The sequence below is a fragment of the Electrophorus electricus genome, chromosome 3, assembly GCF_041902795.1.
Source record: "Electrophorus electricus isolate QZ-2024a chromosome 3, ASM4190279v1, whole genome shotgun sequence".
In the NCBI taxonomy this organism is placed as follows: domain Eukaryota; kingdom Metazoa; phylum Chordata; class Actinopteri; order Gymnotiformes; family Gymnotidae; genus Electrophorus; species Electrophorus electricus.
The window spans coordinates 40984491-40996990 of NC_137499.1; the positions used below are offsets into that span (position 1 = coordinate 40984491).

Sequence of the window (12500 nt, forward strand, 5' to 3'; positions counted from 1 at the left end):
GACTCCACACACTCCCATCACACATAGCACGACAATGAGGTTTATTAATGACAACGAGGTGTCAAGTAAGTTATCCTTCTGACAGGCAAAAGAGGAAGACGAGACAAAAGCAGAAAATGACAACAAAGTAGAAAGTCCAGTAACACCACGGCCGCTACAGTCCTGTTATTTCTTTCATTTACTCGGACGTTTAACATAATCAGCGCCACCTGGTGTGTCCAGCCCCATTGGGCGTGACATGAGGGAGAATCAGGTGGACAGTATTAAGGCTAAACAGTCCATAACCAGACAGCCTGGACACTGTTACTGACGTAAGGGCGTGAGAGTGCCGCTGGGTCACTCCACCTCTCACCTGTGCTCAGGCCGGCCTGGTGGGCGGGGCCTCTTTCCCTCACATTCTTCACAAATATGGTGTCCATCGGCTCCAGACTATGTTGCTGGAGTCCTGAATGAGCAAAGGAAGCCACACACACACACACACACACAGGGAGAATGACGCACTGATCCCTGAGCTGGTGCCTCTCAGAGGTGGTAAACGTGAGCGTAAACGCAGGTGAGACGTTCTTGGAGACCAGAAGACTTACCTTTCTCATTTCCATTCTCCTGATCCTGTCAGAAAACACGGAGAAGAAGCAGATCAGACCTCTGTGTTTTTCCAAAGATATCCAGGAAACATAGATACACCAAAACTAGCCTGGATGTGAAGGCTAAACACAATAATACCTCACAGTTGTATACCATAACCCCGGGTTGGGCTTAAAATGTTGGAAGGGCTATAACGCTGAAGGGGGACTGATACAGTAATGGACCCGTTAACTCTCCTCCACTCTTTACCACACACCTCCACCACACACTCTATACCACACACCCTCCACCACCCACCTCCACACATCCTCCACCACAGCCTCCACACACCCTCCACCACACACCCTCCACCACACACCCTCCACCACACACTCTATACCACACACCCTCCACCACACACTCTATACCACACACCCTCCACCACACACCCTCCACCACACACCCTCCACCACACACTCTATACCACACACCCTCCACCACACACCCTCCACCACACACTCTATACCACACACCCTCCACCACACACTCTATACCACACACCCTCCACCACACACTCTATACCACACACCCTCCACCACCCACCTCCACACATCCTCCACCACAGCCTCCACACACCCTCCACCACACACCCTCCACCACACACTCTATACCACACACTCTATACCACACACCCTCCACCACATACTCTATACCACACACCCTCCACCACACACTCTATACCACACACCCTCCACCACACACCCTCCACCACACACTCTATACCACACACCCTCCACCACACACTCTATACCACACACCCTCCACCACACACCTCCACACATCCTCCACCACAGCCTCCACACACCCTCCACCACACACCCTCCACCACACACTCTATACCACACACCCTCCACCACATACTCTATACCACACACCCTCCACCACACACTCTATACCACACACCCTCCACCACACACCCTCCACCACACACTCTATACCACACACCCTCCACCACACACTCTATACCACACACCCTCCACCACACACTCTATACCACACACCCTCCACCACACACCCTCCACCACCCACCTCCACCACCCACCTCCACCACACACTCTGACAGTTACATTTTGATCTGAACTGAAACCATTCCAATTACTTTAGTTTCTAATATGTTTGTTATATTCCTGCATGGCAACTGAAAGCAGCGCTGAACAGTTCTATTTTGGAGGATAGAATTCTACCCCAGGATTTCGCTCCAACCCCCTGGATTACTTAATTAGCCTCGCTAATGTGGCAAAGGAACATATGCTTATGTGTCTAGGTAGCACGTTAGAACCCAGCAGACCCTTGGAGCTCCAGAAATGGAAGAACCTGCTTTAAGCTTGGGTTAATACTTACTTATTTTTGGTATGTTATTAGAATGGTTTTTTTTTTTAAAGAATATGCTCTCTGTGGGAACATTGTTGGCAAATATTCATCAGACATACTAAATAAGCTACAAACATGATGAGAGCATCACACTGACAATTGCAAAAGTCTCTCATTGTAACAACAGAGGGCAGCAGTGAGCAAACAACACACTACTGAGCAGAGAAGCAGATACCAAAAATATTGATCTATGTACCAATAACACTGCTATGTTATACCAATAACACTGATATATACCAATATCAAAGATCTATATATCAATAGCACTGATCTATAGACCAATAACACTGATCTATATACCAATAACACTGATATATACCAATAACACTGATCTATAAACCAATAACTGTGATATATGCCAGTAACACTGATCTATATACCAATAACACAGATCTATATACCAATAACAGTGATATATGCCAATAACACCAGTATATACCAATAACACTGATCTATAGACCAATAACAGTGATATATGCCAGTAACACCAGTATATAACAATAACACTGATCTATAGACCAATGACAGTGATATATGCCAGTAACACCAGTATATAACAATAACACTGATCTATAGACCAATGACAGTGATATATGCCAGTAACACCAGTATATAACAATAACACTGATCTATAGACCAATAACAGTGATATATAGACCAATAACACTGATATAGACCAATAACAGTGATCTATAGACCAATAACACTGATCTATATACCAATAACACTGATATAGACCAATAACAGTGATCTATAGACCAATAACACTGATCTATATACCAATAACACTGATATAGACCAATAACAGTGATCTATAGACCAATAACAGTGATCTATAGACCAATAACACTCCAAAGAGGGACACAGTGACACTGAGAGTGATAAAGAGAAACAGGGGATGAGAGAGAGAAAGAGAGAGAAGGAGAATGTGAAACAGAGAGAGAAAGCAAGTATAGAAATGAGATGTTTTATACTAACATAACTTTTTAGAATAAAAGGAGTTATTTTACATGTATGCCACATCGTATGGAAGTCGTATCTATAGTGTAAGAGCCATTGTTTTAGTGCATGTGTTGAGAGGCTCACGGCTCTGCACCAATCACACGTCCCAATACAAGGACATCATGTGACTGCGGAACATTCAGGAGACAACAGAAGCGGACAGAACAGAAGAGGTCAGGACCCACTGTACCCTCTTCCCTGGTACGTCCTGGCTGTGTGTGTGTGTGTGTGTGTGTGTGTGTGTGGTGTCTGTCAAACACAACAGAGGCCTTTTCACATAAAGGACAGACTGCAGCTGTGGATGAGTGGGCATATGCAATCGTAATAATGAGACTTTGTTCACACACACACACACACACACACACACACACACACAGTGAGCAAACTCAACATCAATACCTCTAGCTGATCCTGTCCACACCCCAAGCCTGCACAGTTAATACTGCCTCTTGCTTCCACATGTACCTAGATAACCCCATAATTCCCTCTGATGTGGATTAATGTGGATACTCCACACCAGTGTGACCATATGATGACGTCAGCGGGCATACCAGAACCTACGAGAGTCTGGTAGGCTCTTGGAGTGTGTTGGAGTAACCGTGAGAGTGTCTCAGTCTGCTTTTTACCTCTTAGGAATATTTCGACTTTGTCTCCTGTTATTTTCCAGTAAAATTTATTCAGATTTTTCTTTTTGTCATTCTTTTGTTTCTTTTAGCAGCAATCGGTGGTGTTTTAGCAGTAATAAGTTGTGTTTTAGCAGCAATTGGTGGTGTTTTAGCAGTAATAAGTGGTGTTTTAGCAGTAATCTGTGGTGTTTTAGCAGCGATTGGTGGTGTTTTAGCAGTAATAGGTGGTGTTTTAGCAGAAGTCAGTGGTGTTTATAGCGCATTTGTCTTCTTGCTTTTAGTGGTTTGCTCCTTCCGGAAGCGCGAATGCTAGAAGCTCAGAGGACATTCTTGACACGCCAGCGCTCCGATCAGGACTGCCAGTTAGGAGCTGGTTACAGAACCGTGTTTCTGAGTCTCGACTGACTGTGTAGGGCATGCTAGGCTGTTCGCACCTACCAACAGACCATGCTCGCTATCTGGTCGTGTGCACACTAGTTTTATTTTGCGGTTGCTAAGAGTGAGTTGACTGCGATTGTTGGGCTTGTTGCTGGGCGGATTTACCTTGAGGCTGGTGTGCAGCGCAGACTCGGGCGGGTACACGATGAAGTGGCGAAGAGTGAAGCCGAAGCCCTGAGAGTTCTTCCGGAGCACCAGCGTCCGCGGACCCTGCCAGGACATGCCTCTCCCCTCAGCCCCGCCCCCCACCACTGGTCGAGGGTTCTCATTGGACAACAAGATCTCATCCCTTCGCCCCTTTGCCTGACGGAAACAGAAACAGAAAGGTGAGGGTTCAGTAGACAGACACTCAATAAAAACGCTCAAGATTCTGATAAGACCACAAATGGGAATTTTATTCTCAGCCCAAATTTTTGTCTTTTTCCATGGACTTCCCTCCGGGAAAATTCTACTGATCAGAGTGACCACATGATCTCAACATCATCTGAACCAACTAAAAACAGTGAAAACCTGATGAAAAGTAATCCGAAAATCTCACTGATTATGCATAATCCTATATAATCCATTTAATCTTTTAGGTAATCTGTAACAGAACATATGGGAAGATTTTCAAATACTTTCGGAATCCCAGCAGTTATGTTGACCCACTGACACATTCCAGTCTCTTACTAAGCTTTAGTCAAGACACAGAGAAAGTGTTCATCGATAGATTCCGAGGTAAAACCTACACGGAAGATTAGCCAAGGATAGAGAGTGAAAAAATGGCATGAAGACCAACGGAGACATCCCGGTGAATTCCAAAGGGACACACCTTTATTTGTTGTCCCATAAACATGTCTCACCAGAGTGTAAGACTGGCCATCATGTTCGACAGCTAAGCACAAGAAGCTCTGCCCCACCGCTGTGAGTGGCTGCCTCACAATCGCCCACATCTGTCAATCATCCCGGACCAACCTAACAAACAGGACCCCAGCCGGGTGTCAGCGGATTGGAGGGGGGGGCACAACATTCTCACAGCTCTGCCCACCATGATGATACGTTGCCTCGGACACGCCACAGGGAAGTTCGTGGTCCTGGATTCTGCTCTCCACGACCTTCAGAAGCAGCGTCGGGAAAACCAGGAAGGGGATTTTCTGTGAAAAGTCCCGGGACTCTGGAAGTTCTGTAAAATCACTTTATGGGTTGGACTGGTGAACCTCAGGGCCCTTGATGAAGTGAACTGGGAACAAACAGGACTACCCATCACTGCCGTAATTGTATAGAATTAGCCGAACACTCCGCTAACAGTCCACTAATCACACACTGCGCCCGTAGGAAATGTTGGGAGAAATAAACCCTCCAGCCAAACCCGTGTCATTCCTTCTGTACGTGCGGTCTGGCTATATATAGGACAGTGTGGTCCCTACCTCACTCAGGGAGCTCTGCTGGGTGCTGGGAGAGTCTCTGGTGGGTCAGGACGGGTGCTGAGGGGAGCATGCGGGCAGCTATTTGGTCAGAGACTATATACACATATACAGGGAGAAGAGCTTTGTGCAGAGGGGGAGGATATTCAGGAGTGTGTGAAGATATTCAGGAGTGTGTGAAAATATTCAGGAGTGTGTGAAAATATACAGGAGTGCAGGAGTGTGTGATGATATACAGGAGTGTGTGAAGATATTCAGGATTGTGTGAAGATATTCAGGAGTGTGTGAAGATATTCAGGAGTGTGTGAAGATATACAGGAGTGCAGGAGTGTGTGATGATATACAGGATTGTGTGAAGATATTCAGGATTGTGTGAAGATATACAGGAGTGTGTGAAGATATTCAGGAGTGTGTGAAGATATTCAGGAGTGTGTGAAGATATACAGGAGTGCAGGAGTGTGTGAAGATATACAGGAGTGTGTGAAGATATTCAGGAGTGTGTGAAGATATACAGGAGTGTGTGAAGATATACAGGAGTGTGTGAAGATATTCAGGAGTGTGTGAAGATATTCAGGAGTGTGTGAAGATATACAGGAGTGCAGGAGTGTGTGAAGATATACAGGAGTGTGTGAAGATATTCAGGAGTGTGTGAAGATATTCAGGAGTGTGTGAAGATATTCAGGAGTGTGTGAAGATATACAGGAGTGCAGGAGTGTGTGAAGATATACAGGAGTGCAGGAGTGTGTGATGATATACAGGAGTGTGTGAAGATATTCAGGAGTGTGTGAAGATATTCAGGAGTGTGTGAAGATATACAGGAGTGCAGGAGTGTGTGAAGATATACAGGAGTGTGTGAAGATATTCAGGAGTGTGTGAAGATATTCAGGAGTGTGTGAAGATATACAGGAGTGCAGGAGTGTGTGATGATATACAGGAGTGTGTGAAGATATTCAGGATTGTGTGAAGATATTCAGGAGTGTGTGAAGATATACAGGAGTGCAGGAGTGTGTGATGATATACAGGATTGTGTGAAGATATTCAGGATTGTGTGAAGATATACAGGAGTGTGTGAAGATATTCAGGATTGTGTGAAGATATTCAGGATTGTGTGAAGATATTCAGGAGTGTGTGAAGATATTCAGGAGTGTGTGAAGCAAGGGAGCAAGTGAAGGAGGTTTGTGCTAGTTTACTACAGATAACAGATAACAGACCTCTAGCAGTCTGTTATCTGTAGTAAACTAGCACAGTTCCTTCAGCACCCCCCCCAGTACCTAGTGACCTGAAGACACACTCACACTCACACACACTCACACACACACTCACACACACACACACTCACACACACACACACACACACACACTCACACACACACTCACACTCACACACACACACACACTCACACACACTCACACACACTCACACACACACTCACTTAAACAAGTCTGAATATAGCGGTGAGTGATGTAATCTGGTTTTTCCATTCCACTTCCCAGCAAGTTATTTGTAACCCTCTCACAGAGGCAGACAGAGTACTAGAACAGGGAAGTGAGGCGTGAACAGGGATCAGAGTAAACAGGGATAAGAGTGAACAGGGATCAGAGTAAACAGGGATAAGAGTGAACAGGGATAAGAGTGAACAGAACAGGAGTGAACAGGGATCAGAGTAAACAGGGATAAGAGTAAACAGGGATAAGAGTGAACAGGGATCAGAGTAAACAGGGATAAGAGTGAACAGGGATAAGAGTGAACAGAACAGGAGTGAACAGGGATCAGAGTAAACAGGGATAAGAGTGAACAGGGATAAGAGTGAACAGAGATAAGAGTGAACAGAACAGGAGTGAACAGGGATGAGTGAACAGGGATAAGAGTGAACAGAGATAAGAGTAAACAGAGATAAGAGTGAACAGGGATAAGAGTGAACAGAGATAAGAGTGAACCGAGATAAGAGTGAACAGGGATAAAAGTAAACTGAGATAAGAGTGAACAGAGATAAGAGTGAACAGGGATAAGAGTGAACAGAGATAAGAGTGAACAGAACAGGAGTGAACAGGGATGAGTGAACAGGGATAAGAGTGAACAGAGATAAGAGTGAACAGAGATAAGAGTGAACAGAGATAAGAGTGAACCGAGATAAGAGTGAACAGGGATAAGAGTGAACAGGGATAAGAGTGAACAGGGATAAGAGTGAACAGAGATAAGAGTGAACAGGGATAAAAGTAAACTGAGATAAGAGTGAACAGAGATAAGAGTGAACAGAGATTAGAGTGAACAGAGATTAGAGTGAACAGAGATAAGAGTGAACAGAGATTAGAGTGAACAGGGATAAGAGTGAACCGAGATAAGAGTGAACAGGGATAAGAGTGAACAGAGATAAGAGTGAACAGAGATTAGAGTGAACCGAGATTAGAGTGAACAGAGATAAGAGTGAACAGAGATAAGAGTGAACAGAGATTAGAGTGAACAGAGATAAGAGTGAACAGAGATAAGAGTGAACAGAGATTAGAGTGAACAGAGATTAGAGTGAACCGAGATTAGAGTGAACCGAGATAAGAGTGAACAGAGATTAGAGTGAACAGAGATAAGAGTGAACAGAGATTAGAGTGAACAGAGATAAGAGTGAACAGGGCAGCAAGGCAAACACCAACACCAGAGGGAAAGACAAGAGAGATCTGAACAAGCTCCAACATGCTGAGTTTCCACCACAAGCTTCCTCCAGGCACTGAGAATTCCAAAGCCCTGTTATTACATCTGAAACACACACACACACACACACACACACACACACACACACACACACACACACACACACACACACCCCTGCAGGCTCAAAAACTATTCCACTACCCCCTACCAATTCAGTAATGTCCTGCAGGCATTTTCTTGGTGCTAAGAACAATTCCTCATTAACTCTACATGTAATAATGAGTCAATTAGCTTGTCAGGCTGTGTGCATGTGTGTGTGATAGAGAGAGATAAACAGAGAGAGAGAGAAAGTGTGAGAGATATAGAGAGAGCACACCACACACAAACCCCGTTGATCCGCAGTACTACCTCAGATCTGGGGTCAGCACACCACACACAAACCCCGTTGATCCGCAGTACTACCTCAGATCTGGGGTCAGCACACCAAACACAAACCCCGTTGATCCGCAGTTCTACCCCTTTCGCACCTTAACAGCACTACAACACTGACATAACAGTAACATAACAGTGATGCATAAGCGAAGTAACAGTGCCACAATAGTGCTATAATAGTCACGTAACAGTGCCACAATAGTGCTATAATAGTCATGTAACAGTGCCACAATAGTGCTATAATTGTCACGTAACAGTGCCATAATAGTGCTATAATAGTCACGTAACAGTGCCATAATAGTGCTATAATAGTCATGTAACAGTGCCATAATAGTCACGTAACAGTGCCACAATAGTGCTATAACAGTCACGTAACAGTGCCACAACAGTGCTATAATTGTCACGTCACAGTGCCACAATAGTGCTATAACAGTCACGTAACAGTGCCACAATAGTGCTATAATTGTCACGTAACAGTGCCACAATAGTGCTATAACAGTCACGTAACAGTGCCATATCTGTGATGTATAAGTTATGTAACAATTCCATACTAGTGCTGTAACAGTGATGCAACTGTGGCATAACAGTGCTATCGTGCTGATCACAGCTTAAGAGTCGTCCATCTGGAAACACAGGCAGATCAACAGAGTACACACACACACACACACACACACACACACACACACACACACACACACACACAGAAACAAACACACACACACAAACACATACTCACACACACAAAAACACACACACAAACACATGCCTAGAACCCTAATACCTATAACTATCCCAATATACATAACTACCCCTTATACACGTAACTCCCCCAATACCTGTAACTACCCCAACACACCCAACACTCCAATACATGTAACTCCCCCAATACTCGTAACTCCCCCTAACACACCCAACACCCCAATACTTGTAACTCCCCTAATACCCATAACTCCCCCAATACCCCTATCTGCCCCTAATACCTGTAACTCTACACTACACTTGCTGTATTTCAGGAAATAATAATAAATGACAGTTGTTCAAAGCTTCCTCTGACTTAACAAGAAATAAATCTCACACAAAAACCAGCAGCACCTCAGTTTCCACAGAAAGAGTCCACTTACTGTGTGGTTGTCTGCGTGCGCATGAGCACGTGCATGTAAACCTGTCTGGCTGCTCATCTACTGGTGCCTCTGATTGTTAAACTGGGTTTTCTGCATTTACAGCCACGCCACGGTGAACCCATCAACCCAAACACAGAAACCAAACGCCCCAGGAAGCAAGTACAGCCTGCTAGAAATCAAATCCTTTGAACGGCTCTCCAGCGTCGGCTGTCTCCTTCACCCTGCTGTCCATTGAGGGCCATTTTCACGTGCAGTATCCCAAACGACCCAAAAGGAGGGAAGTCAATAGGTTGTGAATACCCACCATAACCTTGAACCCTCCATTGCGTGTACAATCCCTAAATGGCCAACCCATCGGGAAGGGTTTAGTCACTACAGACAGTTCCAGTGGTATTCCAAGTCGGGTTGTTTCATTCCAAAACCATTCCATTTTTTCCCATGCCCCTGTCACATGACAACATCATCCTGGGCTCCCCTGGTTGGCTAAACATGAGCCACACGTATCCTGGTCTCAAGCTGAACTGGTGGCATGGAGTTCTCGATGTTACAGTGACTGCTCATCTTTCAATTTCCCTGTTTGCTCCACCTCGTAGAGAGTCCCTCCATACCTGACCTCCAGATTTCCGTATAGAGCCTATGGGGATGTATTCAGTAAAGCACACGCCTCTACCTTACCTCTTCACAGACGGTGGGACTGCGCTATAGACCTCCTTCCTAGATGTGCTAAACCGTATCCCCTCTTTCGTCCAAAGGACAAGGCTATGGAGGACTACGTGCAGGAGGCTCTTAAACAGGGGTTCATACGTCCGTCTGCTTCGCCCCTCGCTGCAGGATTCTTTTTTATGGAGAAGGGGGTGGGTTGTAGCCTTGCATAGACTATAGGTCTCTGAACAAGGTGACCAGGAAATATACTTCCCCTTTACCGTTGATCTGTCACCCGTGAGAGATTATGCGGGAGTCCATTTTCACAAAGTTGGACTTATGGAATGCATACAACTTGATTCGCATAAGGGAGGGGGATGAGTGGAAGACTGCATTCGTAACAGCTCGGGGGCATTATGAGTATTTGGTTATGCCCTATGGCTTGGCAAACAGTCCCTCAGTATTCCAAGCATCTATGGACAAGATATACCAGGATATGATAGATAGACAGCTTCTTTACTGTACACAGCTGTTTTGGCCAGGCTCTGACAACATCATCTCTATGTCAAGGCTGAGAAATGTGAATTCCATCTGACATCCATGACCTTCTTGGGCAGTGTTATATCCCCTGGCAAGATTTCCATGGACCCCAAGAAGGTTACAGCAGTAGTAGACTGGCCCACGCCAGTTTCTGTCAAGGAATTACAAAGGTTTCTAGGATTTGCCAATTTCTATAGAAGGTTCATTAGGAGCTTCAGCAACATAGCTTCGCCCCTGAAGAAAACTATAATGGACACCACCAACAGAGGAGGCCTCCCGGAGACTGAAGGGGGCGCTCATGTCTGCTCCAGTACTGCGTCAACCAGACCCCTCGCTCCCCTTCCTAGTGGAGGTGGATGCCTCTGAGGTGGGAGTGGGTGCGCTACATTCCCAGAGATCCCAGTGATCGCCAGCCAAGTTATTTCCTTGTGCTTTTTTCTCCAGGAAGCTCCAACCTGCAGAGAGAAATTATGATGTGGGGAATCGTGAATTGCTGGCGATGAAGTTAGCCATTGGGCAACGGAGGCACTGGCTGGAAAGAGCACAACATCCCTTTGTGGTACTCACACATCACTAAAACCTGGAGTATTTGAGGACAGCCAAGAGACTAACATCTCGACAGGCGGGATGGGCCCTCTTCTTTTCATGGTTTCAATTCTTGGTCTCCTACATTCCAGGGTCTAAGAACAAGAAGGCAGACATGCTATTCTGCGTACACGAAAGAGAAGAAAGGCCTGAGAGAGCTGAGAGCATCCTCGCGGAACACTGCTTTCTGGCTCCGGTCCGGTGGGCTTTTCAAAAAGAATTGGAGGAGGCCCAGAGCAAAGATCCTGGCCCAACAGAATGGGCCAGAATCCTGGCCTAAACTCCCTCCAGGGAGACAGTACGTCCCCACGAGTCTGAGGGGTGACCTAGTGAGATGGGCCCATACGTCCTGGTTGTCCAGGAAATATTGGTGGGGATCCCTGGTTGAAGACATGCAAGATTTTGTCATGTCATGTCTGACATGTGCTCAGTCTCTCCACTGGCAAACTGCACTCTTTGCTCATTTCAAGTGTCCCTGGTCTCACCACTCTATGGACTTCGTCACCGACCTGCCTGTCTCAGAGGGAAATGCGGTGATCTTGGTGACAGTAGATCAATTTTCCAAAATGTGCCGACTGATTCCCTTCCCCTCTCTACCTACAGTCAAGGAGACCACAGATGCGATCTTCACTTTGCGTGTTCGGACTTTCTGGGTTGCTGGAGGGAGTAGTGTCGGACCGGGGTTCCCAATTTGCCTCTCGGTATTGGAGACAATTCTGCGAGAAGCTCAACATCGTTGCCAACGAGATTCCTCAGGCAATATTGCACAACCCACTCCGAGTGGTCCCAATACTTACCATGGGCAGAGTATGCTCACAACTCCCCCATGCACTCGTCTACACACCTGACTCCTTTCCAATGTGTCTTCAGTTTCCAGCCAGCCTTCTTCCCTTGTGACAGTGCTCCCACAGACCTTCCAGCCCTTGACCACTGGTTCCGCAATAGTGCCAAAACCTGGGAGGAGGCACACGTTCAGCTACGTCGTGCAGTTCATTCACAAAAGAGGTTTGCTAACCGCCGCCGATGTCCCGCACCGATGTTCCGTCCTGGCCAGAAGGTGTGGGGGTCCACT

General features: G+C 46.0%; 1 protein-coding gene across 11 annotated transcripts in view; it reads right to left on the minus strand.

Annotated features, from left to right (window-relative positions):
* The window catches only part of arhgap23a (Rho GTPase activating protein 23a), a 66699-nt gene that overhangs the window by 24603 nt on the left and 29596 nt on the right, over nucleotides 1–12500 (minus strand). For all 11 annotated transcript variants that reach the window (XM_081711610.1, XM_081711608.1, XM_081711607.1 and 8 more), the window contains exons 2-4: nucleotides 4167–4364; nucleotides 585–609; nucleotides 353–445 (exon numbers count right to left, since the gene is read on the minus strand). In XM_081711610.1, the coding sequence (XP_081567736.1) occupies nucleotides 353–445; nucleotides 585–609; nucleotides 4167–4364 (316 nt within the window). The remainder of the gene's footprint in view (nucleotides 1–352; nucleotides 446–584; nucleotides 610–4166; nucleotides 4365–12500) is intronic.